At 42.6% G+C, this 27,580-nt stretch overlaps 3 protein-coding genes across 3 annotated transcripts in view; all 3 read right to left on the bottom strand.

Annotated features, from left to right (window-relative positions):
• LOC120370231 (protocadherin alpha-5-like) overlaps nt 1-27,580 on the bottom strand; it is a 269,071-nt gene that overhangs the window by 209,288 nt on the left and 32,203 nt on the right. The window lies entirely within an intron of this gene.
• On the bottom strand, nt 8,963-11,608 carry LOC120369819 (protocadherin alpha-3-like). Its single transcript, XM_039483492.1, has 2 exons — nt 9,229-11,608; nt 8,963-9,075 (listed from the first exon to the last, which is right to left on the bottom strand). Exons 1-2 carry the CDS (start codon nt 11,581-11,583, stop codon nt 9,016-9,018), a joined length of 2,415 nt encoding a protein of 804 aa, XP_039339426.1. The 5' UTR covers nt 11,584-11,608; the 3' UTR covers nt 8,963-9,015.
• LOC120370173 (protocadherin alpha-8-like) lies at nt 18,587-23,646 on the bottom strand. Its single transcript, XM_039484470.1, has 2 exons — nt 21,128-23,646; nt 18,587-18,673 (listed from the first exon to the last, which is right to left on the bottom strand). The coding sequence occupies exons 1-2, from the start codon at nt 23,498-23,500 to the stop codon at nt 18,587-18,589; spliced, it is 2,460 nt and encodes an 819-aa protein (XP_039340404.1). The 5' UTR covers nt 23,501-23,646.

The following is a 27,580-nucleotide window of genomic DNA, read 5'->3' as shown; positions in this document are numbered from 1 at the left end:
AATTGTAGACGTTTGCATGTATTGGTTTTCTCTCTGTCACTCTCTTTTGGGGCTGATTTGTTGATTGGTTTTTGGTTTTGCCCAAGATGAAATAAATTAGAGCGTTTGCCTCTGTTAGGGAGACGGGTGAACAGCGGGGTTTATCCTATGGTCAGCAAGGCAACTGTGCACCAAGTGAGATGTCCTGTTGATGTTGACCTTAATGAATGTATTCATTTGTGTAAAATTACACATGTGCTTAAATACTTTGCTGAATTGGAGGTTATGCTATAGAAGTTAGCTCTGCATTGTGTGAGTAAAATTAACATCTGAGCACTGGCTCCGGTTCTGTATTTTCTGCATCAGAGTGTTGCTCTTTTAAGACTTCTGAAAGCATGCTCCACACCTCCTCCCTCTCAGCTTTTGGAAGGCATTTCATATTCTGAAACCTTGGGTTGAGTGCTGTAGCTATTTTTAAAAATCTCACATTAGTACCTTCTTTGTATTTTGTCAAATCTTCTGTGAAAGTGTTCTTAAAACAAACTGGCTGACTCATCATCCAAGACTGCTGTAACATGAACTATATGGCAGAATGTGGGTAAAACAGAAGAGGAGACATACAATTTTCCTCCAAGGAGTTCAGTTACAAATTTAATTAACACACTATTTTTTAAATGAGCATCATCAGCATGGAAGCATGTCTTCTGGAATGGTGGCCAAAGCATGAAGGGTCATACAAATGTTTAGCATATCTGGCACGTAAATACCTTGCAATGCTGGCTACAAAAATGTCATGTGAATGCCTGCTCTCACTTTCAGGTGTCATTGTAAATAAGAAGCAAGCAGCAGTATCTCCCATAAATGTAAACAAACTTGTTTGTCTTGGTGATTGGCTGAACAAGAAGTAGGACTGAGTGGACTTGTAGGCTCTAAAGTTTTACATTGTTTTGTTTTTGTGTGCAGTTATAGAACAAAAATATCTACATTTGTAAGTTTTATTTTTCACAATAAAGAGATTGCACTACAGTACTTGTATGAGGTAAGTTGGAAAATACTATTTCTTTTGTTTATCATTTTTACAGTGCAAATATTTATAATAAAAATAATAATACAAAGTGAGCACAGTCCACTTTGTATTCTGTGTTGTAATTTAAATCAATATATTTGAAAATGTAGAAAAACATCCAAAAATATGTAACAAATTTCAATTGATATTATATTATTTAACAGTGCGGTTAATTGTAATTAATTTTTTTAATCACAATTAATTTTTCTGAGTTTATCACATGAGTTAACTGTGATGAATCGACAGCTCTAGTTTATAATAGTCAATAGCAGTCTTGGATTCCTTCTACTCTAAAGTAACAATTATAGCACTGTTGGATGAAATCTCATTATAAAATTATTCAAGTGGTTGCATGAAAAAGACTCTTAAATTCATATGATCACAGATCAAAATTTAAAAACAAAACAAGAGGCTTGCTTTATTGTATTCTAATTTGAGGTAACTTTTGCTGATAACACTGTTGCCAGCTCCAGTCTGTTAAATACCATGTCCTATGCCAGGTCCATGAGGTTTAGTGCTAAAGGGAGGTAGAAGAGCAAATGACTGGAGGACAAAACTGTATGTGGATATAATATTCATGTATGATGTTATATATCAGGGGTCGGCAACCTTTCAGAAGTGGTGTGCCGAGTCTTCATTTATTCACTCTAATTTAAGGTTTTGTGTGCCAGTAATACATTTTAATGTTTTTAGAAGGTCTCTTTCTCTAAGGGCTTGGCTACACTTACAAATTTGCAGCGCTGCAGCAGGGTGTGAAAACACACCCTCTGCAGCGCAGCGCTGCTGCGCTGCGCGCTAAGCCAGTGTAATCAAAAGCCCCAGCGGCTGCTGCCGCTCCGCGCTCCCCCTGTCCCCCCCAGGTGGAGTGGAGTGAGGACAGAGAGAGGGCAGCACTCTTCTCCCAGCACTGGCTTAGCGCTTCAAAGCGCTTGCTGCGCTGCTGCTGCGGCGGCGCTAGCTTTGAAGGCCTAAGTCTATAATATATAACTAAACTATTGTTGTATGTAAAGTAAATAAGGTTTTTAAAATGTTTAAGAAGCTTCATTTAAAATTAAATTAAAATGCAGATCTCCCCGGACCGGTGGCCAGGACCCAGGCAGTGTGAGTGCCACTGAAAATCAGCTCGCCTGCCGCCTTGGGCACACGTGCCATAGGTTGCCTACCCCTGTTATATATGTACAAAGTACATTACAGTGTGCACTACATACATGATATTATATGCTACAATGAGATCACAAATCAGTTATAGAAAACAAATCAGTTACACTAAACTAGGATGTTAAATGTGAATAAAAATTATATTAATTCAATGGAACAATATCACCAATTTACTTTGGATGTCAATGATCAATTGATATGGCTGGGGTTTTATAGTGCAACTTAATTATAATTCTCCTTATTGGAACTAGCAGTTACATTTTTATGTAAGTGAGAAAAATAAGCTAAAATACAACCTGTAAACACCTGTAAAAGCAAGCTAGTTATCATTTTAGTTGTCTAACATACCTTGATCATTCAGAAAATTTTGGGAAAAAATAAATTCTATCCTCCTTAGAGTCTATTTTCAGCTCTTGGTTATTTTGCAAAAGGAGCTTCCACTGTTATTTTTTCTCCCATCATGGGCATCGTTGGTCTTTACCAAATGGCTGCAACAAATTTATTTTCTCTTTCATTGTCTTTATCATTTAAAATTCAAATTTAATAATCAAATTATTCTCAATTTTTATAAACACAGATATTATCTTTATTTAATATTAGTGAGCATCTGTATATCTTGGATGTCTGTAATTGTATAAATTCAAGTTTCTTAAAAATTAGGGAAAAGAAAAGCTTTTGGGAAAGTTCCCCATTCATGTTTTCATTATTCCAATCCCCCATTAGTCAGGGCCGGCTCCAGACCCCAGCGCGCCAAACGCGCGCTTGGGGTGGCATCCCGCGGGAGGGCGGCAGGCATGCCTGTGGGAGGTCCACCGGAGCCGCGGGACCAGCGGACCCTCCACAGGCACGTCTGCGGGAGGTTCACCGCAGCCGCGGGACCCGCAACCGCCAGAGCACCCCCCGCGGCGTGCGGCCGTGCTTGGGGCAGTGGAAATCCTAGAGCCGCCCCTGCCATTAGTGCAGCAGCTTTTGTCGTCAGTCTCTTCTAAGGGTACATCTACACTACGGCCGGATCGGCGGGTAGCGATCAATCTATCAGGGATCAATTTATCGCGTGTAGTGTAGATGCAATAAATTGATTCCTGATCATTCTCCCATCGACTGCTGAACTCCAGCTCGTTGGGAGGCAGAAACAAAGGCGACAAGGGAGCGGCAGCCGTCAATCCCGCGCTGTGAGGACATGAAGTAAGTGATTCTAAGTTGATCTAAGATACGTCGATTTCAGCTATGCTATTCTCGTAGCTGAAGTTGCATATCTTAGATCGATCCCCCCCACCACCAGTGTAGACCAGGCCTCACAGAGAGTAACAGAAAACTGTCAAACTAGGGCTAACACCGGTATCATCCCATGTACCATATCAGTCTACTATCTTTTTCTTATTTGATCATCATCATAAAAAACCCACTGTTATGGCTGAGGAGCAAATCTCAACCATGAACAAATGTGAACCAAATGTAACTGATGCAGAGGTGAGTCTGCAAAGAACCTGGAAAAATAGCTCTGAGAGATGTGACCTGCCTCCGGAATCTGAGAGGGAGTTAACTCAGATGGACAGTGGTGATACTTTAAATGTCAACACTAATAACACTTTCCTTCTTCATAAACAAAGGAGAAGGAGGTTCATAGATCTACACAATTCACTGTGAGACCCTACATTCTGGTGTCAAAGTAGCTGTCCTTTCGAAGATGCCATCATTTATTTTTCTCCAATCAGGAAAGTTGAACAAAGTTTGAGAAACCTAATTGAGCAGCCAAGCAACACAGAAATCATGTTTTGAATTAGAGATGTAAAATGTTCAATGGTTAACTGATTAACCGGTAAGCATTAGACTTACCATTAACTGACCTTAACCGTTAACCCCCTGCATACCCTCTGGAGCAGACCCAGCCCTGGGCCAACCAGGTGGAGCAGACCCAGCCCTATGCTGGCCAGAACAGCCCCAACCCTGGCCACCCCATGCCAGCCAGAGTGATCTCAGCCTCAGATGGAAGCAGGGCTGGCTGGCTCCAGCTTTTTTGCCACCCCAAGCAGCGAAGAGGAAAAAAAGCCACAATCGGAGGCACTTCAGCAGCTGCTTTACTGCACCACTTGATTCTTCGGCGGCAATTCGGCAGATGGTCCTTTCCTACAAGAGGGACTGAGGGACCCGCCACCCGGACGTGCTGTCACTTTCCATTGGCCAGCCAGCATTTTCTGCGCTGGTGCTTGGAGCTGGCCCTGGCTGGAGGGACTCCAGCCTTGGCCATGCCAGCCCATCAGAGTGACCCCAGCCCTGGCTGCCCTGTGCTGGCCGGCCAGCTAACCCCAGCCCTAGCAGTCCTGTGGCAGCCGGCAGGCTGACCTCAGCCCCAGCCCTGGCTGTGTCACCCTGGTGGGAGCAACATCAGTCAACCGGTTAAATGATATAATTTTAATAATGTAAATGGTTAACTTTTTACATGATATTTACATCCCTATTTTGAATACCTGCATAATTTGTTCAAATCACCCATGTCATGAGAGGACCCAATGATTGCTGGACTGACCACCATCTGGTGAGGTCAGTTGTGTCCATCATGATTGCACCAAAACATAGAAAGCAACCCATATCACACAGAAGGCAATACAACATCCAAAGACTTCAATCCTCCGTGCACCAAGCACTCCTCAGTGAAAAACTGACCATATATGCAACTGGAAATGACAACACACATGTCACAGAAGCCTGGGAAGCCCTAAAATAGACCATCCATGAGGTCTGCGAGGAATCCATTGGCCTTGCTACCTGCTGGTTTGAAGACAACAATATTGAGATCACAGCCCTTTTGGACCAGAAGAGGAAAGCCAGAAGCGGAGCTCTCTCCATCAGCTCAAAGCTGAAGTTCAAAGGAGGATCTGAGAAATCAAATACAAATGGTGGAAGGACAAAGCAAAAGAAATCCAAGCATTCGTTGACAGACATGATATGCAGAACTTTTTCTGTGAGACAAAGCCTCTGTACAGACCAAGCTCATGAGGCCCCACACCACTGAGATCCAGAGATGGTAGTAGCTTTCTAAAAAATAATGAATCCATCAAAGAGAGCTGGAAGAAACAGTACCAAAAGATTCTAAATCTAAAATCGAGTGTGACTGATGACACCATAGACTCCATCCCTCAGCACCCAATCTGGGAAACTCGTGACAACCCACCAACACCTAAAGAGGTCCGCAAAGCAATTAAGCAAATAAAGAACAATAAAGCACCAGGTCCTGATTGCATACCAGTTGAAGTACTGAAAGTGGTAGGAGAAACACTGACTAACAAACTTCATTTGCTGCTCCTCAAAATCTAGCATACAGAAGAAATCCCTGATTACTTATGTAATGCTAAACATTTTCAGAAAGGGAGAGAGAGCCAACTGTGGCAACTATCAAGGCATTGCCCTCCTCTCCATTGCTGGGAAGATTCTTGCTAGACTCTTATTGAATTGCCTGCTCTATCTTGCTCCCTCTTGCAGAGGAAGTACTTCCAGAGTCCCAGTGTGGCTTAAAACCATCACAAAGCACCAATGAAATGATTTTCACAGCCAGGCAGATCCAGGAAAAATGTCAAGAACAACATTGGGAGCTGTACATGGCCTTTATCAATCTAACCAAAGCCTTTGACTCTGTCAACCATGAGGCTCTGTGGAAAATCATGTCAAAGTTTGGCTGCCCAAGCAAATTTATCATCATTGTAAGACTCCTCCACGACTGCCTCCATCCTGTGCAGTGGCTCTACCTCTGAGCCCTTTGCCATCTGAACTGGCATAAAACACCCATCCTTTTCTCCATTTTCTTAGCCTCTATAGAGATGTTAACCCAAGACCACCTACCTCAGGGCATTGGCATCCAATATCAGACTGACGGCAACCTCTTCAACCTTTCTCATATCTGTACCAGAACTAAAGTAATATCGGCAACAATAACTGAATTCCAGTACACAGATGATTGTGCTGTAGTTGAACACCCAAAAGAGGATCTATAGACATCCCTTAATTGCTTCTCTGAAGCTTACAAAAGCCTAGGGCTAACTGTCAACATTGGCAAAACAAAAGTTCTCCACCAGCCAGCTCCCAGTGAATCATAAGACCCAGCAGGGAAGATCTACACTGACAGAGAAGAACTGGAAAATGTAGAATACTTTGCCTATCTTTACAGCCATCTCTCAGAAATGGCAGACATAGACATCGATATTCAGCACAGAATCCACTGTGCCAGCCTTGCCTTTGGCAGACTGTCTCGCTGGGTGTTCAACAATCATGATATCAGAACTGGTACTTGACTTTTAGTTTATGGGGCAGTGGTAATCCCAACTCTCCTCTGTGGCTGTGAGACTTGGGTGACCTACAGAAAACACCTGAAAAACCTGGAACACCAGTACCAGGACTTTCTTCAGAAGATCAACGTAAGGTGGGAGGATCGCTGCACTAATGTCAGTGTCCTCACAGAGGACAACATCTTCATTGTTGAGGCCCTGATTATCCCAGCACCGGCTGAGGTGGAGCGGGCACTGTGTGTGCATGCCTGATGTACGCTTATCAAATCAGTTGTTGTACACCTAACTCACCAAAGAAGAAAGGAAATGGGGAGGTCAAAAGAAATGCTTTAAAGACACTCTCAGGATAAACATCAAGAGATGTGGCATCGACACCACACACTAGGAGACAGTAGCCCAGAATAGGAATAACTGGCAAAGACTTGTCAGAGAAGGAATGTCCAATTTTGAGGAAAATCACCTTGCCCTGATCGCAGAAAAATGCCAGAGAAGAAAGGAAAGACAACTGTCATGCAGCAATTGTGTCCCAACCTTGACTTCCAACACCATCTTCAACATCTGCCAAGGAACATGCAGCTCAAGGATCAGACTCCTCAGTCAGAAAAGGACCCATAATCAATAAAACCTTTGAAAGAGATCATCCTCGACCTCAAAGGATCACTGAGGACCACAAATTTCCTATGCGGCGCCTCATTCTGGCTACTCACAAGGACAGAGTTTATTTTCTGGGGGGAGCTTGGAACAATACTACCAGCACCCCTTACACTCCTCCCCACAATCTATCCTCTACTGAAACAAACTCAGTCAGAAACCCTCTTCCATTTTAGTGTTTCCATTTTCCATACCACTGGACACACATACTACAGTGTGTTTTCCTTTGCGTGTCCCTATAGCTGAGAAGCCCAGAATTTTATCACATTTACATTCCCCTCCACATCTTTAAAACATTGCACTAAATCAATCAGTATTTTTCTGACTTTGGAGGAAAAGACAGGACTTCTTTATATCATAGTAAAATCTCTCCTTTATCAGCTATGGTGAAAGGTTTCTCATTCCACACTGCACGTCTGTGAGACATTAACAGAGAAAACCTGGAACAAGAAATTCTAATTGTTTGGGGTTAGAAAGTAAAAGCCGGTTTGGATAAAATGGAACATGATTAGTAATACATGTCTCCATTTGCACTTTCATCTGAATTGCTGGGTCATATTCCTTGTAACGACCCTTTTCCAACAATTCCAGGCATTTTTGTCTAGCAGCGATTCCTATTTTCAGTGAAGTCAAAGAAAACGCTAGCCGGAGTAAAGCAAGCGGGCTCCACTCCACATTTGGAGATATCATGGGCAAGTTCTAAATTCCTGATGACAAAACCGGAGATTTAAAACTGGCTTCCAACTCCCAGATAGTTTATTAGCACCATAACATTTTCCATTAAAATGTTTCCAGTTGCTCTTCATTCAACAACAGTTATTTATATTTCCAATATCAGCTACATCGACATGGGCTAGATTGTGGTAACTTTACAAACTTTGAATAGCCCTTGGCGCCAAGTCTCATTAAACTAAATGGAACTACTTGTGGAGAAAGGTAGGTCTCAGAGTGTCACAATCTAGCCCTAAAAGAAAAGATGCTGATAACGCTGATAAATACATGCATTTAATGTGGTAGAATTGTAATATGGAAATGTAAAAATGCCCCTACTGCAAACGTAAAAGCGAAGACTTATGGAATGGAAAACAGTGAATAACAGGTGTAGCAAGGGCCACCAGTGACTCAGTGAGAAGAAAAGAGAATGCTCTTTCAAGGCTGAGATAGACCTTTAGCTAAAGACAAAGATAAAGAGTGACATCATATTTCTGCTAAGGGATACTCTGAGACTATATTGATCTTGATGGAACATTTTATTAAGAGAAGAGGGGTCCACCAAATAATTATTAAAATATTAATTGGCCAAGGAACAGATGGGCATCAAACTTGACCAAATACTGCATGTGATTTATCCTTCTGATTACAAAATATTGTTTAGTTATAAAATGTTGTCTACAATCTTGAAAGTATACACATAAATAACCACATTACAATAACCCTGTAGTAATGTCTGTCGCACACTTCAACACTAAATGTATCTCCTTTTGTATCAATTTTTTCAATGTTGAACAGGTTCCATGGTAGGAAACTTCATGCCTTGATGCTAACCCTGCCGCACTAAATTACATCTTTCCAAGCAGACACAGCTTGACAGAAACAAAGCATTTATTTACTCCCATTATTTCATAGCACACGAAGTATTAGGTCGCCTGCATGTTCTTGAAGATTGGAGTACAATGAGAAAAAGTGGATATCTTTATCTTAAAAAAACGTATGCAGAGAAAAGATCTCCATGCTTAGTATTTCTTTCAGCTAATATTTAAAGCCTCATGATTTGAATCTTACAAACACGTAGACTATGTGCATTCAAACAGTATCTCGAAAACTATTCGCCCTTTACACTTGGTAAACAAATAATCGGAAACACGGCAAATGGATGCCAGACTATATCGAAGAAAAACAGTCGCAGGTGTTTTTCACGCATACAGCTCTCCAGAGTATACCCTAAATGAACATAGACCCTATATGAAGAAATTGTTCCTTAGATGGTAAATGACATGTTATTCTACAGACCAAACAAATTTCATATTGAAATCTAGCCACAATTCTTTAGATATATCGTAAGAAACATTCCACATACAGTTACATCAGACTCACCTGTGCTCCCTGTAGTTTCTCGTGCTCCCCGTTCTCTGCAGAGTTAGGAAAGTTGGGGCTGAAAACCATGAGGTCATTCTTGGCGGTGCCTTCCCCTACACACAAGTTCCGGCTCTGGCGCTGGGAACAGGACCAACTCCCCACCTCGCTCGAGCACACCACGGTGGCTTTCCCAGGACCGCACATCACTTCCGGACCCAGGTGGCATCTCAGGCCAACGTACACGACAATCACCAGCACAAACAGCCCGGACACCGAGCAAATGGCGATCATTAAAGACACGTTCATGTCAACCAAGGGCCCTTCGCTCCCGCCCCTTGGCCTCGAGTCCCATTTCACTGCCTGGGGACTCTCCACCAGGGACAGGCTGACAGTGGCTGTCGCTGACAGCGACGGCTCCCCATGGTCCTTCACCAGAATCACGAGTCTCTGGCTGGGGCCGTCCGCCTCCTCCAAGGCCCGCGTCGTGCTGATCTCCCCGCTGTACACACCCACCCGGAAAGGCCCCGCAGCCCCGGGCTCCTGCACTTCGTAGCGAAGCCACGCGTTGTAGCCGGAATCCGCATCCACCGCTCGGATCTTGCCCACCACGTGCCCTGCGCCCGCCGACAGCGGAACCAGCTCGGGCCCGGGCGAGCCGCGGACGGAGCCGGCCGGGGACACTGTGGGCGCGTTGTCATTTGCATCCAGGACAAAGAGCTGCACAGTCACGTTCCCGCACAGCGACGGCAACCCGGCGTCCCTCGCGCTCACCTGGAACTGCAGCACTTGCAGCTCCTCGTAGTCAAAGGGCTGCAGGGCATAGATGTGCCCGCTCTCCGAGTGCACCGAGATGTAGCTGGACAGGGGCTGCTCTCCCACACTTCGCTCCACCACCGAGTAGCTCACAAAGGCGTTTTCCCTCAGGTCCGGGTCCGAGGCCGACACGGTCAAGAGATGGGCCCCGGGAGGGTTGTTTTCCTTCACAAACACCGTGTAAATGGGCTGAGGGAAAGCGGGGGCGTTATCGTTCACATCCGCGATCGGCACCAAAATGCTGCTGCTGGCGGAGAGAGACGGGGCCCCTCCGTCTCTGGCTGTCACCACGAGCTTATATTCAGACACTCGCTCCCGATCCACGGCCTCCGCCAGCACCAGCGAGTGATAATTCTTAAAGGTGGAGACGAGCCGAAAGGGCAGGTTCGGGGGGATGGAGCAGGTGACTTTGCCGTTGTTTCCCGAGTCCCGGTCAGAGACGCTAATAAGAGCCACCACTGTCCCCGGGGGAGCGTCCTCAGGCACCGGCAGAGATTGAGAAGAGACTGTTATTTCTGGTGCGTTATCGTTCACGTCTAAAACTTCCACCACGACTTTGCAGTGTCCAGCCAGTGGGGGATTCCCCTTATCCTTGGCCGAAACTTGAATTTCGTACAAGTTAATGTATTCGAAATCCATTTTCCCTTTAACCCTGATTTCACCAGAATTTCCATGTATTTTAAACATGTCCTTAACATAGGGAGGAACAAGACTGCTAAAGGCATATGTAATATCCTTATAAATACCTTCATCCAAGTCTGTGGCGTTAACTTTGATGACTAATGTCCCATTAGCTGAACCTTCTAGCATTTGGACCTTATAAACTGATTGATTAAATACAGGCGCGTTATCATTCACATCCAGTACCGTGATCACCAGCTGAACTGTGCCGCTGAGCTCCGGTTTGCCCCCATCAGTGGCTGTGAGTAATAAACGATGCTCAGGGGTTTCCTCTCTGTCCAGAGATTTCTTTAACTCAACTTCTGCAGATTTAATTTGGTCGTCGTTAGTTGTGACATCAAGAGTGAAATGTTCGCTTGGGCTGAGTTTATAGGTTAGCAGAGAGTTTGTTCCAATATCTGCGTCAGATGCGCCCTCTAGCGGGAATCGAGAGCCTGGTAATCTAGATTCTGCAATAAATATATTTAAGTCACTTGCCGAAAAAACAGGAGCATTATCGTTTATATCCTGTATCTCCACTTCCACGTGAAATATCCTCAGGGGTTTGTCCACTATCACCTCCAGGTCAATGGCGCACAGGGGGCTCTGGCCGCACAGCTCTTCCCTGTCTAGTCGCGAATTAACAAACAAAACGCCGCTCTGCAAATTTACCTCAAAATAGTCTCTCCTGCCGCTGGAGACCATCCGGAATATCCGAGACACCAGCTCCGCCGCCTCCAGCCCCAGGTCCTGGGCCAGGCGGCCCACAAAGGTGCCGTGTTTGGATTCCTCCGGCACGGAATAACGGACCTGGCCGCTGCCCACCTCCCAGGCCGTGTGCAACAGAACCAGCCGCAGCAGCTGCCTGGTTACTAGGGAGTCTCGCCGGAGAACAGCCATCGCGGACACGGGGTGCGGGTTTATAAATCAGTTTTTAACTGAGCGAACAGCAGAGACCCGTGAATGAGGGGGATGCGGTACTTCTGAAAGCAGTTTAATTTAATCTAGTTCTCTCGCATCCGGGAGCCCTCCTGACGTTTCTTGAAGGTGGAGCTATGTGTTTCTTTTCTTATTGAAACGGATTTTTAGGGGACAGCGACACCATGTGTCTGTGAATGTGTAAGTAAACAATGACAGGTTTATTTTAAAATAGCTGTAACACTATTTTCTTTGTAATGTATATACTTTTTTCGTGGTGGTTTAATATTCTGATGACGCCATTGGTTTTCAGTATTGTGGTTTTTTAATTTAAAATTTAAAACAGCTTATATTATTATTGGAAATTATAGATCTGTAATTTGATGGTATGAATCTACGCCCTTAGATAGCAGTGGGAGTTTTGCTAATTGCTGGCCCCTACGATGTATTATTTTTCATTTCTGATAATTTTCCTCAATGTCTGTCTTTTTCTTTAAATTTCAGTTATTTATTAGCAAGACAAGTGTGTGAAAAATATTTTTGTATTTTATGTATTGTTATTTTACAAAATGATTTGCCGCAAAAGATACCCTATTATGATATATGTGTTCTGTTACGAATAGTAGGAAAAATTCATTCGCAAACATTGAAGTGTACTGATCTTCTCTCAGTAAATAAATCCGACAAAAAATTCCCAAGTCTTTAAAATATGTGAAATGTTGGGTGGTCACATCTCTATGACTCTTCTATGGTGAAGGAATCAGTGTTAACCTAAGAGTGTGGGAAAATATTTTATACAAATTATATTAATAGACTTGAACCTACGAGAAATTATTGAACTACATAACTGTTCAATTGTAATAATTTATTGTACCTTCATTCTGTGTTTTTCATATTTTGTCATCAGATGGTCATCATGTGTGTGTTTATCAAAACAGATAATGGTGAACACCTTAGAGATGCTTAGGCAGGAATATTCCATAAGTATCCGCAAGGTGCCCAGAACAGGCAGGAACAGTGGCCAAGTTTTTCCCATCTCTCTCTCTCTCTCTCTCTCTCTCTCTCTCTGTGTGTGTGTGTATGTTGCTCTCTCTTTCTAGCTCCCCATTCCCCCTTGTATTTTATGCATTATATAATCCACCATGACATCTTGCCAGTCAAACGATTGCTCCTGTTTAGCGCACCAAAGCAATAGTCTTTACATTTGCCAATTGAGATTACTTAGATAAATATGAATCCCTGAAAACTCATATGACAGGTGTCTGGATATTCCCAAATCCAGGATGCTTGTACAGAAAGCTGCTTATGACATTAAGAGCTTCTGTGCACGCCACCAGAGAGAAGCAGCAAGACCCACTGCAGAGCTACCTGTGGGCAAACAACGTGCAATGGACAAGGATAAGAATGTGCCTGCTACAAAGGCAGACACCAGAGAAATATCTGAAATAATAATGAATATAAACGGAGATGCAAACCACCTTCAGGAAGTCATAAATATGTAGAAGAATTTACTGATAAAGGACTTAAATGCAACATTCAGATATACTAACTGGTGTAGATAAAGGAATTCAGTTGGCTAAAATCAAGAAGCTTGATCTGGATCTTAAAATGATTTAAAGAACCCTAAGAGAAAAAAATAGCGTAAGACTGAAAGAACTCACAGAAGAGATAGAAAATGGGAAGAAATATATGAAAACACTACTATGATCAGGGCCGGCTCCAGGATTTTTGCCCCCAAGCAGCAAAAAGAAAACAAACAAACAAAAAAAACCGATCGCGTTCTGCGCCACTACCGCCGCCGGTTCAATCTTCGGCAATTCGGCGGCTGGTCCTTTGCTCCCAGAAGGAGTGAGGGACCCGCCGCCTAAGGGCCGGAGGTGCCGCCCCCCTATGTTGGCCGCCCCAAGCACCTGCTTGCTGGGCTGGTGCCTGGAGCCAGCCCTGACCTACGATAATTCTTTGGGAAGGAGAAAGAAGCTCCTATGTACCAAAACAGAACATGCCACGCAGTGTTTTCACACATAGATGCACAGACTCATCCAATTGTATAATTGGCTGCACTACTATGAGAAGAAGGATCACTTAATGAGAATTATTAGAGAATGTCGTGCCCCATTGGAAGTGCAAACTCTGTCCTTGCTCACATTAAGAATGAGAAAGGCACTCAGAAGAAACACCAGATCTCTGCATTGTGCCAATGTAAGAAACTGCTGGTCCCTCCCTCTAAAACTTTGATTTCCCCTTAAAATTCAGGTTATATTATCAAAACTGAGACTCAGTTAAAACCTGCTAATAATGTTGGGCTCAGACTTAAAAACAGAGAAAAGAAATGAAACCAAATCTATGTGGCACCCTCGTTAAACCCCAGAGGACCTGTAACCAGAACAGGTAATTTCCAAAGAGAACATACTGTGATGAAGAGAATGTAGATGATACAGGAGGATAAGCCATAAAGAGAAGACACTACCTATCTGCCCTAAGATACTGGTAGACTGTGGCTGATGTGGATGAGTAGGACGCTTCCCACCATAAAGATGTATCCTCTAAGAAGGAAACAAAGAGGGGAAAGGGAGAGAGAAAAAGTATTTCAGCCTTCACAGATCAAGAAGTCAAAAATACTAAAACAGGTGTTTGGTATAAATATGGGAAATTTATAGGTGAATTAATAGGAAAAGAGAAAATGTAGCAATGACAATAATATTACATTTGCCAAGAAGGGGTAATGTTATATGAACAAAGCATTATTTATATTAACAGGAGTCCCTATATCTTAGCACCTTAATTAAAATGTTAGTGGTTTGAATACTTACAAAAAATAAAGACTACCTATGCATTCACGAGTCTTTACAATAACCTCATTAGAAATGTGAAAGAAGAAATAGACTATTCCTGGTTCAGGCAGGAATTGTATGTCTACAGTATTGTCAAAAGGGACGGAGGGAGTGGCTAGACTGATTTCTAAACCATTACACTCAGAGGCCAAATATGTAAAAAAAGACAAATTTTGTCAATTCATAACAATAAGGCGTGACCTTGTGGGCAAAGAAATCATGATATGCTCAATGTATATCTCTAGTAGAAGAGGATAAAAATCTTTCTTTGACAAGTTCTTCCCCACTCTGCTTAGCTTTGTTTCTAAAGAGGTAAATATTAGATACCTGAATTTAACATTTAACCCACAAATAAATAGATAAGATAATTTAAAGGAAAGATGAGTTTGACTGGCCTACAAATATGCAAAGTACCTTTGGAAATGTGAATTATTGATTCTGGAAGAGAAATTAATCCATATGTAAAAAATTACTCTTTGTTTTCTATCCCCCTAAAGCACATACCAGTATTAGCCACATATTGATCAGGTCTTCTATATGACCCTTTTTCAGTTAGGCCACTATAGGGCAAGTAAATGGCCAGGCCAACCTCCAGTGATGGCATCTTCCTTGAGCACAATAGCAATGAAGGCCAGAAGCATGGACACTGAGTCCCATCCAACAATGCACTTAAGCACCTGTTTAACTTTAAACCTGAGTATTTTCACTGAAGTCAATGGGACAAATATTATGTCTAAAGTTAAACAAGAGCTGACATGTTTTGCTATATCAAGGCATACATATCTTCCTTCAAAGGGACTCAGTACCACTGAACACTTTGAAGGGTGAGACAAATACTTTCAAAGAATGAAAAAAGGAAAGTCTTAATACCATATGAGAAACATATAAAACCGTACATTGCGGTAAACTGACTGTAATAGCAAGAGAAGGGGAACCTAAAAGAAACTGCTTATTACCAGGAATTAAAATATTGTACTATATATATTACATAAATAAACAGAGGAAAAACGTTTTCTAAAAACTTGACAACACAGACAGGGCAACTTAAAGCTTTTCTTACATATTAAATGGAAAGAGTCATCTGTGAGCTAAAGTAGTGTTGACTTTAAAAAATAGCTTATAGACTGAGGCAAGTGAGAAGAAAGATAAACATTATTGAAATAGAAGGTGGTAAAGTCTGAATAATAAAACAATGAAATATACCAAATGTTTGAGCATTTTCACACTTATTCTATACAAGTGAAATCTAGATAAATAAAAATCAGCTAAAAATATATTGCAACTGTTAATTTACTTTCTTTGACTAAGAACCAACTGAGAAGCTAAATTAGACCTGTCAGTGCAGAAGACATTTATAATGTAACTAGGCCCTGCTGGGGTCTCTAGTCAATATCATAAAGATTCAGCAGCAGATTTAGTATTTTATTTAATAGACTCTTAGATTCTTTGCAAATTCCAAAATTTATGTTAGAAGCCCATACTTCATTGATTGTGCCTCATATAGACATATTTCCCTACTAAATATTGATATGAAGGAATTTGGAAAAGTATTTGCCACTAGGGTAGATCTTCTGGTGGCATAAGTAATAAATAGAAACCAGACACCATTTATTAGATGTTTCCAAGTAGTGGGTAGCCTATGGAGAGTTCCAAGTGTAATCCATTTGGGCCAGTCATAAGAACATATAAGAACATAAGAAAGGCCGTACCGGGTCAGACCAAAGGTCCATCTAGCCCAGTATCTGTCTACCGACAGTGGCCAATGCCAGGTGCCCCTGAGGGAGTGAACCTAACAGGCAATGATCAAGTGATCTCTCTCCTGCCATCCATCTCCATCCTCTGACGAACAGAGGCTAGGGACACCATTCTTACCCATCCTGGCTAATAGCCATTTATGGACTTAGCCACCATGAATTTATCCAGTCCCCTTTTAAACATTGTTATAGTCCTAGCCTTCACAACCTCCTCAGGTAAGGAGTTCCACAAGTTGACTGTGTGCAGCGTGAAGAAGAACTTCCTTTTATTTGTTTTAAACCTGCTGCCTATTAATTTCATTTGGTGACCCCTAGTTCTTGTATTATGGGAATAAGTAAATAACTTTTCCTTATCCACTTTCTCAACATCACTCATGATTTTATATACCTCTATCATGTCCCCCCCTTAGACTTCTCTTTTCCAAACTGAAGAGTCCTAGCCTCTTTAATCTTTCCTCATATGGGACCCTCTCTAAACCCCTAATCATTTTAGTTGCTCTTTTCTGAACCTTTTCTAGTGCTAGAATATCTTTTTTGAGGTGAGGAGACCACATCTGTACACAGTATTCGAGATGTGGGCGTACCATGGATTTATATAAGGGCAATAATATATTCTCAGTCTTATTCTCTATCCCCTTCTTAATGATTCCTAACATCCTGTTTGCTTTTTTGACCGCCTCTGCACACTGCGTGGACATCTTTAGAGAACTATCCACGATAACTCCAAGATCTTTTTCCTGACTCGTTGTAGCTAAATTAGCCCCCATCATGTTGTATGTATAGTTGGGGTTATTTTTTCCAATGTGCATTACTTTACATTTATCCACATTAAATTTCATTTGCCATTGTGTTGCCCAATCACTTAGTTTTGTGAGATCTTTTTGAGTTCTTCACAATCTGCTTTGGTCTTAACTATCTTGAGTAGTTTAGTATCATCTGCAAACTTTGCCACCTCACTGTTTACCCCTTTCTCCAGATCATTTATGAATAAATTGAATAGGATTGGTCCCAGGACCAGGGGTGGCTCTACAAATTTGGCCCCCCAAAATGATGATGGGGAGGAGGCGCCCCCGCGCGAGCAGCTGACCTGCCTGCATGACCGACGGGAGGTCCGGCTGGTCGCGCTGGCTCAGCTGGACCTCCGCGCGGCGGGCGCGGGTGTGTCCGGCGGCGGGCGGCTGCCGCTGCCGCCGCGTCCTGCCGGTCCAGAGCCAGCCAGACCAGCGAGCGCGAGTCATGTCTCATGCAGTCGCCCGGTCCGTCGGTCCGGGCTCGTCCCACAGGCCCACAGCACCACAGCAGCAGCAGGTCCACCCCCCCCCCCCCCCCCCCTGGAAAGGGCCGCCCCAGGCGGGTGCTTGCCCCGCTGGGCTCTAGAGCCGCCCCTGCCCAGGACTGACCCTTGGGGAACACCACTAGTTACCCCTCTCCATTCTGAGAATTTACCATTAATTCCTACCCTTTGTTCCCTGTCCTTTAACCAGTTCTCAATCCATGAAAGGACCTTTCCTTTTATCCCATGACAGCTTAATTTACGTAAGAGCCTTTGGTGAGGGATCTTGTCAAAGGCTTTCTGGAAATCTAAGTACACTATGTCCACCGGATCCCCCTTGTCCACATGTGTGTTGACCCCTTCAAAGAACTCTAATAGATTAGTAAGACACGATTTCCCTTTACAGAAACCATGTTGACTATTGCTCAAGAGTTTATGTTTTTCTATGTGTCTGACAATTTTATTCTTTACTATTGTTTTAACTAATTTGCCCGGTACCGACGTTAGACTTACCAGTCTGTAATTGCCGGGATCACCCCTAGAGCCCTTTTTAAATATTGGCGTTACATTAGCTAACTTCCAGTCATTGGGTACCGAAGCTGATTTAAAGGACAGGTTACAAACCTTAGTTAATAGTTCCGCAACTTCACATTTGAGTTCTTTCAGAACTCTTGGGTGAATGCCATCTGGTCCCGGTGACTTGTTAATGTTGAGTTTATCAATTAATTCCAAAACCTCCTCTAGTGATACTTCAATCTGTGACAGTTCCTCAGATTTGTCACCTACAAAAGCCAGCTCAGGTTTGGGAATCTCCCTAACATCCTCAGCCGTGAAGACTGAAGCAAAGAATCCATTTAGTTTCTCTGCAATGACTTTATCATCTTTAAGCGCTCCTTTTGTATTTTCATCATCAAGGGGCCCCACTGGTTGTTTAGCAGGCTTCCTGCTTCTGATGTACTTAAAAAACATTTTGTTATTACCTTTGGAGTTTTTGGCTAGCCGTTCTTCAAACTCCTCTTTGGCTTTTCTTATTACACTCTTGCACTTAAGTTGGCAGTGTTTGTGCTCCTTTCTATTTGCCTCACTAGGATTTGACTTCCACTTTTTAAAGGAAGTCTTTTTATCTCTCAGTCAAATAGTACACTTGGCAAATGGCTGTCTTTTGATCCCGAGAAGCCTTTGATCAGGTAGAATGGAATTACTTCAGAAGAATACTGGTTGATGTGAGAAAAAGTTATGAGGTAGATGGAATCCCTTTATAAAACTCTAATAGTCAGATTCCAAATTAGTCATAGCTGCTCTGAACTTATTGGCCTTCAGAGATTCACCCAGAAAGGGCTGTCCCTACCACCACTCTTTTTATTAATTGTCTTGAAACTGTTTCCAAACAAAAACAAAGTAATAAAATGTACAGTAATGCTGGAATAAATGCAGGAGGCCTAAATAATAAAGTTGTACTACATACTGATGACGTTTTAATGGGGATTTTAGATCTCCTTACCCCACTGCTTCATGTTATGAATAAAATCATCCAATTCAAGGAAGTGTTGAGTTTTAGAATCAATTATATAAAAATATAAGAAAAAAATCAGCTTCCATTGTGAAAAAACCTTGATAAAATATCTTACTTAGGATACTTACTATCCCCCATTTGGAAACATTATACAATGTACATTATATTTCTGTTGAAAATTTTAATAAAATAAAATAAGCTAACAATAATGTGGTTTAGTAGAGCCATGATGGTAAAATTGTCAACAAAAATCCCTATTGAGGTATTAGTAGAATCACAGTCCTCCATGTTGCATTTTATTTGGGCAATGGTCCATCATATAAATCATCATGCATGAAAGATGGTAGCAGCCCCTTACCTTGTGGAACTGAGGAGCACAACTACAGACCTTGCAGCATAGAACAATTGGGATAGTAATAGCTAGTGGACAACAATTGCCTGCAGGAAACTTTCACTAACCCCTATGGGACAATATATTCTTCTTACCAAACCAGATAACACATGTTCAAATGAGTTCCTATTCAGCAACTTCCCTTATATCAAAAAACTGGGATAAAGCAAGAGTGAGAGCCAATCCTAAACTTCTCCTTCTAGGGCAATACATTTGTGGGCCTGCAATGAGTAGGGGAGACACTTAAAAGGAAAAAATAATGACCTGGAGATATTACTAAGAACTATCTGTATGGAAAAGGTACCTGTGCATACTTAAATTATTGTATCTCAAACTCCAGGAAATAGAAGACATCCACAGACTGAAAAGTTGATAGTGATCATTAGTCTTCAATTATGCAATTTCAAAATTATATAATGAACTTCTTGAACTTGATGAAGAAAACAAATGTAAATGTATGGATTTACAGAAAAAAGGCTTAGATAAGGAATTTCTCCTGGTGCTTTGGTCCATTATTTTCACAAGTCAATTTCCTCCTTCATGTATACAACAGTAAAAGAAAGTAATTTTAATATTTACTATTTCAGTAGTACTTGACATCCTTTCATTTCAACAAAAAAGATGCAAGCATATATCATAAGAGTATAAGAATGGCATAATGGATCAGACCAATGGTCCATCCAGCCCAGTAGCCTTTCTTCTGACAGTGACCAATGCCAGGTGCTTCAGAGGGAATGAACAGAACAGGTATCATCAAGTGATTCATCCCATCACCCATTACCAGCTTCTGGCACCAGAGGCTAGGGACACTTCAGAGCATGTTTTTGCATCCCTGCCCACCCTGGCTAATGGCCATTGAGGGACCTACCCTCCATGAACATATCTAGTTCTTTTTTACATAAGAACATAAGAATTGCCATACTAGGTCAGACCAAAGGCCCATCCAGTATCCTGTCTGCCGACAGTGGCCAGTGCCAGGTGTCCCAGAGGGAATGGACCTAACAGGTAATGATCAAGTGATCTCTCTCCTGCCAACATCTCCACCCTCTGACAGAGGCTAGGGACACCATTCCTTACCCATCCTGGCTAATAGCCATTAATGGACTTAACTTCCATGAATTTATCCAGTTCTCTTTTAAACCCTGTTACAGTCTTAGCCTTCATAACCTCCTCAGGCAAGGAGATCCACAGGTTGACTGTTCACTGTGTGAAGAAGAACTTCCTTTTATTTGTTTTAAACCTGCTGCCCATTAAGTTCATTTGGTGGCCCCTAGTTCTTATATTATGGGAACAAGTAAATAACTTTTCCTTATTCACTTTCTCCACATCACTCATGATTTTATATACCTCTATCGTATCCCCCCTCTTTTCCAAGTTGAAAAGTCCTAGCCTCTTTAATCTCTCCTCATATGTGACCCGTTCCAAACCCCTAATCATTTTAGTTGCCCTTCTCTGAACCTTTTCTAATGCCAGTGTATCTTTTTAGAGATGAGGAGACCACATCTGTATGCAGTATTCAAGATATGGGTGTACCATGGATTTATATTCCCACAATATGATATTATCCGTCTTATTCTCTATCCCTTTTTTAATGATTTCTAATAGCCTGTTTGCTTTTTTGACTGCCGTTGCATACTGCGTGGACATCTTCAGACAACTATCCACTCTTCAGAGAACTATACCAAGGAAAAATGTCACCAAATAATAAGACATAATTACAGAAAAATATAAACAAGGCATACATATCCCACAATAGAAACTCACCATTCCATTCTCATTTGGTGTGAACTCGGATTCCATCTTCTTCTCCCCGTTCTCTGCAGAGTGAGGGAAGTTGGGGCTGAAAACCATGAGGTCATTCTTGGCGGTGCCTTCCCCTACACACAAGTTCCGGCTCTGGCGCTGGGAATAGGACCAACTCCCCACCTCGCTCGAGCACACCACGGTGGCTTTCCCAGGACCGCACATCACTTCCGGACCCGGGCGGCATCTCAGGCCAACGTACACGACAATCACCAGCACAAACAGCCCGGACACCGAGCAAATGGCGATCATTAAAGACACGTTCATGTCAACCAAGGGCCCTTCGTTCCCGCCCCTTGGCCTCGAGTCCCATTTCACAGCCTGGGGACTCTCCACCAGGGACAGGCTGACAGTGGCTGTCGCTGACAGCGACGGCTCCCCATGGTCCTTCACCAGAATCACGAGTCTCTGGCTGGGGCCGTCCGCCTCCTCCAAGGCCCGCGTCGTGCTGATCTCCCCGCTGTACACACCCACCCGGAAAGGCCCCGCAGCCCCGGGCTCCTGCACTTCGTAGCGAAGCCACGCGTTGAAGCCGGAATCCGCATCCACCGCTCGGATCTTGCCCACCACGTGCCCTGCGCCCGCCGACAGCGGAACCAGCTCGGGCCCTGGCGAGCCGCCGACGGAGCCGGCCGGGGACACTGCGGGCGCGTTGTCATTTGCATCCAGGACAAAGAGCTGCACAGTCACGTTCCCGCACAGCGACGGGAATCCGGCGTCCCTCGCGTTCACCTGGAACTGCAGCACTTGCAGCTCCTCGTAGTCAAAGGGCTGCAGGGCATAGATGTGCCCGCTCTCCGAGTGCACCGAGATGTAGCTGGACAGGGGCTGCTCTCCCACACTTCGCTCCACCACCGAGTAGCTCACAAAGCCGTTTTCCCTCAGGTCCGGGTCCGAGGCCAACAGGGTGATGAGGTGGGCCCCTGGCGGGTTGTTTTCCTTCACAAACACCGTGTAAACGGGCTGAGGGAAAGCGGGGGCGTTATCGTTCACATCCGCGATCGGCACCAAAATGCTGCTGCTGGCCGAGAGAGACGGGGCCCCTCCGTCTCTGGCTGTCACCACGAGCTTATATTCAGACACTCGCTCCCGATCCACGGCCTCCGCCAGCACCAGCGAGTGATAATTCTTAAAGGTGGAGACGAGCCGAAAGGGCAGGTTCGGGGGGATGGAGCAGGTGACTTTGCCGTTGTCTCCCGAGTCCCGGTCAGAGACGCTAATAAGAGCCACCACTGTCCCCGGGGGAGCGTCCTCCGGCACCGGCAGGGAAAGGGAAGTCACGGCCAGCTCAGGGGCGTTATCGTTCACGTCTAACACTTCCACTAAAACTTTGCTGTGTCCCACCAACGGTGAGTGTCCTTTATCAATAGCTTCTACTTGAATTTCATATATGTTCTGAGATTCAAAATCCATATTTCCTCTCACTCTTATTTCGCCAGTGTTAATATCTAGGCTAAAAATGTCTTTCATTTTGGTAGACATCCGGTTATTAAATGAATAGAAAACGTCTTTATTGATTCCCTCATCTAAATCTGTGGCGTTGAGTTTCATAACTAATGTACCGTTGGGAGCATTTTCATATAAACTCACCTCATAAACTGATTTATCAAATACAGGGGCGTTATCATTGGCATCCAGGACGGTGATCACCAGCTGAACTGAACCCGTCAGCTCCGGTTTGCCCCCATCAGTGGCGGTGAGTAATAAACGATGCTCAGAGGTTTCCTCTCTGTCCAGAGCTTTCTTTAAAACAAGCACTAAAGATTTACTTTGATCATTTTTTCTTTGCACATCTAGAGTGAAATGTTCACTTGGGCTGAGTTTATAGGTTAGCAGAGAGTTTGTACCAATATCTGCGTCAGACGCGCTCTCCAGTGGGAAACGTGAGTCCGACGGTCTCGATTCTGCAATAATGAAATTATCTTCATTTACGGAAAAAGCAGGAGCATTATCATTTATATCCCGTATCTCCACTTCCACGTGAAATAGCCTCAGGGGTTTGTCCACTATCACCTCCAGGTCAATGGCGCACAGGGGGCTCTGGCCGCACAGCTCTTCCCTGTCTAGTCGCGAATTAACAAACAAAACGCCGCTCTGCAAATTTACCTCAAAATAGTCTCTCCTGCCGCTGGAGACCATCCGGAACATCCGAGGCACCAGCTCCGCCGCCTCCAGCCCCAGGTCCTGGGCCAGGCGGCCCACAAAGGTGCCGTGTTTGGATTCCTCCGGCACGGAATAACGGACCTGGCCGCTGCCCACCTCCCAGGCCGTGTGCAACAGAACCAGCCGCAGCAGCTGCCTGGTTACCAGGGAGTCTCGCCGGAGAAGGGCCATCGCGGACGTAGGATGCTTCTTCTTTGTAAAATGTTACTGCTTTATATCTCGCAAATGTAGAAAATTATTTTAAATGTGTGCCAAAGTATTGTCATTTAATGCTTTAAATCCAGTCGGTTTTCCTCCAGTATTATTCCGCCATCTTCTTAAGCTTTATTCAGACTGCTCTAAATCAGGCTGGCGCTGTTTTTTTCCCTGTTTATGGAAATACCTTTTTAAGTAGATGGCGACACCTTGTGACTGAAGTTATAAATGCAATACCACACTATTTTCATAGTTGTTCATTAATATTTTTATTTTCTGTCCATGGGCACTGGTTACAGTTGTGTCTCAGTCTTCAAATGCTGTTCTTGCATAAGGTGATCTTTTCTGATACTATGGAAAATTATATTCAAGTAAGATATTTATATCTGAAGACACCTTAAATAGCTATTTAAAATAAGGGTGTCTAGAAACAGCTGGGATTTGTTGAGTGATTGATTGATTGACTGACTTGATATTTTAGGTGATAATGTGAGGACTTATGACATGCGATTTAGAAGTTTCCATTTCTTAATAAATGCATATAGGAAAGGAATCAATTTTTATGGGAATACGTTTTCTATCTTATAAAACTCTAACTTTCAGAAAATGTAGAAAATGCAATCTTCTCGTTATCAAGTTACAGTGAGCTCACTAGATATATGTACAGATAATACATAACTATGTGTAATCATCTAACTTATGTAAAGGTAGAAGAGGGGGGGGTTTTTTAGCAATGGGGTCAACGAAAGGGACAGGAAAAATGGCCTCAGAGTTTCTCTAAGGAAGGCAATACTATGGAGCTGCGTAGGCAGGTCAAGTGTTTCACTGTGTCTCTGAATGATAGAATATCTCTTCAGTTACAAGTCATAATCTATGTGAATAGGGTATTATCCCTTTAAATAGTTTGTGGTCCCTCTAGGGGCGCTTATTTTGTTCTATATTTTGAGAAACTGCTAGAAACCAGCCAGAGCTGGTATGTAGTTAGGAGCTGCATGTTTATGTATTTAGTACACACTTTTATTTGGGCTTTAACTATGCCCTTGTGGTTTGTTCTTACTAGTTTTGTTGTACAAAGAACAAAAGTCACAACATAAATCATGTGAGATGAACAGCAGGAGGCCTTAGGAGAGGAGGAAGAAGTAGTTTGAACTGTAGTTACCTGCTTTAATATCTCATATATTGCTTTTCTTCTGTTTTCTCCTCTGGATGGTTTATCTGTCTTCTGTTACTCTATGCTTATAAAAGTTGCTCTGCAAAATGTTTAGGCAACATTTCCATTTCTAACTTTCTGTTAGTGATCGCGTCAAGAGATACTGAAGTGCATGCAAACTGGAAATTAGTTATACAAAAAAGACACACATACATTCATCCCACACATAGTACAATTAAAGAAGGTTATTTTCACATTCGGATACCCAGGTTCTGAATCTGTATTGAGTCAGTCATCTCTCTCAACAAATGACATATGTGTATGTGATGGTGTGATGTAGTATAGGGATTTTTATCATCAACAATTTGAGATGGTCTCATGACAGCCCAGTTGCAAAATAATTTCATCAGCCGTGACTGAGTCCGCAGAAAACATCTGAAGTGGTCACAGAGAAATTGATTTATCACATAGTTCTGCATTTTATCGCATATATATCACCATGATATCCGTGGCTTGTGTGTTCCTATGTAAATATATTGCCTGAATTCAGCCTCCAAAGTTCTGCGGCCATTAACTTAATTAACTTTTTTTCTTTACCATTTCCAAACATATGTTAATGGAATTATGTCTAAAAATTGTTTAATTTGTTTTTTTCTCTCTCTCTCTCTGAATGACTCCTAGTGTGGAAACAGGAAACCGTTTTCTTTTAAAAAAAAAATATGTCTTAATTCCTTCCTGTTTGTGTCCTAATCCTAGAGTCTGGAAAGATTGGACTCTCCTTCTGCCCACGTCCCCAAATCAGAAAGTACCAGCGGTTACTTTTACAGTTAACTATTTCCTGCAATGCTTCTTCGTGGTTCTTAAAAGCAGTAGAGGCTCCAATGAGAATCCCTTCCAAGTCTCTCTGGCCATTTTCTGACACACACACAACTCTTTTCTTCACAAGAACCGCTTTCCCTCATCCCTTTTCTTCTTTGGGAATTGCTCCCTCCGTTCAGAGGACCAGAGGGGTCCTTAGCTTTGGGAATCCCAGTTTCTCTAACAGCTGAAGATCTGATCTGATTTCCACTTCCTCAGTACTACTTCTGTATCTGCGCCCCTGTGCAGCACACAGCTCCTGAGGAGGTAACTGAGAGAAAATCCTCATTCCGTCTCGTATTTTGGTTATTTTCCTATTCCCACGACCATTAAAAATGATCTTTTCTCTCAAATATTGCTGGTGCGGGGATGTCATGAATACGTTACGCTTTGGTAAGGGTTTGCACAAACTGTTGCTTAACTGACAGCTGATTGTGCGTGTCAAGATGAGAGGGAAAGTATCTTCCATAGTATGAAAGGAATTCTACTATGTCGAAGAAGCTGTCATGTATAGAAGACTCCATTCTGGGGGGTAGGGGTAGAAAGTCATTATTCGCTGGTTTAGCTTTGAGTTAGTACATATTCTAAAAGTAAATCGCCGCTTAACCCAGCTACTATTTTCAGTTGTGGATAAAACCCAGAAACGAGCATTAATCTAGAACTAGGCGTGTTCCTTCCACTAGTAACTTGGGTGCTCTCAGTCAAATTCCTCTTTGAAGTTGTGCCTGCTCTGTTGCAATGCATTTACGACCCCGCCGTTTAATTTAGAGCTAATTTCTATTAGCCTTTATTTATTTCTGTAAAACAGAATTTCTATATGGTGCTTTCCTAGACCATTGCAGCGAAATAAACAATGCAATTTAAATGACATAGATTCTCTGGTAGATGCATCTGCACTGACGATATTTATTTTGTTTCCTTCAGTATTAGATTGTTCTGCTTACAATGAAACATTATTCTGGTTCTCAGTAATTACTGCGTATTTTGTAAATAACCTAAATGTTATAGTGACGGGAAAATCCGGTTGAATAACCTAAGATAAAATAAAAGGGAAAGAGAACATTCAGATTAATATCTATCCATTCCTATAATCCGATTTTACTTCTTGTTTACTATCAAGTAGAAAAAAAAGTGATAATTCCTGTAATACATGGACTCTATAGTTAAAATGAAACCTCCGCTTACTTGCAATCTCCTTCTTGGGTGGCAAGCATGATATCAATGACTCGTGTTCAAAGATCAATCCCTAAAAATCAGTGTTTAAAATTAGACTGACCAGCAAAAAAATTATTTGAGAAATGAAAGCCAAAATAGGGGAAATAACAGGTTAAAGAATATTTAGATACCTTAGATAATTCAAGTGGGCAGGGCCTGATAAAATTCATCCTAGGGTACTTAAGGAACTAGCTGAAACAATCTTGGAACCATTAGCAATTATCTTTGAGAAGTAGAGGACAGGTGAGTTCCCAGAAGACTGAAGGAGGGCAAACATAGTACCTATCTTTAAAAGGGGGAACAAAGAGGACGACCAAATTTTAGAAGAGTCAGCCTAACTTCAATACCTGGAAAGATACTGGAGCAAATTATTAAACAGTGAATTTGTAAGCACCTGGAGGATAATAGGGTTATAAGGAATGGCCCACGTGGATTTTTAAAGAACAAATCATGCCAAACCAATCTAATTGCCTTCTTTGAGGGTTTACTGGCCTAATGCAAAGGGAGGAAGAAGCAGGTTACATATTAGGAAAAACTTTCTAACTATAAGAGTAGTTAAGCTCTGGAACTGGCTTTCAAGAGAGGTTGTGAAATCCCCATAATTGGAAGTTTTAAAAAACAAGTTGGACAAACACTTGTTAGGGGTGTGTTCATTTGGCTCACCACAGCACAGGGGGCTGGACTTGATGACTTCTGGAGGTCCTTCCAGTTCCAGCCCTACATTTATATGATTATGCTACAAATAACCATTATTGTTATCTTCATCACCAGGACTTGGCATTTCTGAAATATCTTCTCTTGCACTATACATAATAAAAAGACCTCCTCCTTCA

This window comes from Mauremys reevesii, linkage group 8 (genome assembly GCF_016161935.1).
Source record: "Mauremys reevesii isolate NIE-2019 linkage group 8, ASM1616193v1, whole genome shotgun sequence".
NCBI classification, from domain to species: domain Eukaryota; kingdom Metazoa; phylum Chordata; order Testudines; family Geoemydidae; genus Mauremys; species Mauremys reevesii.
The sequence above is the reverse complement of the archived record's forward strand: the minus strand, read 5'-3'. Positions and strand labels throughout refer to the sequence as shown.

Coding starts and splice junctions, on each gene's coding strand:
- LOC120369819 (XM_039483492.1), bottom strand. CDS start 11,583: ATGGCTGTTCTCCGGCGAGACTCCCTAGTAACCAGGCAGCTGCTGCGG. Junction 9,076..9,228: donor AGAAACTACAGGGAGCACAG/GTGAGTCTGATG, acceptor ATGTTCATTTAG/GGTATACTCTGGAGAGCTGT.
- LOC120370173 (XM_039484470.1), bottom strand. CDS start 23,500: ATGGCCCTTCTCCGGCGAGACTCCCTGGTAACCAGGCAGCTGCTGCGG. Junction 18,674..21,127: donor CACCAAATGAGAATGGAATG/GTGAGTTTCTAT, acceptor CACATCAACCAG/TATTCTTCTGAAGTAATTCC.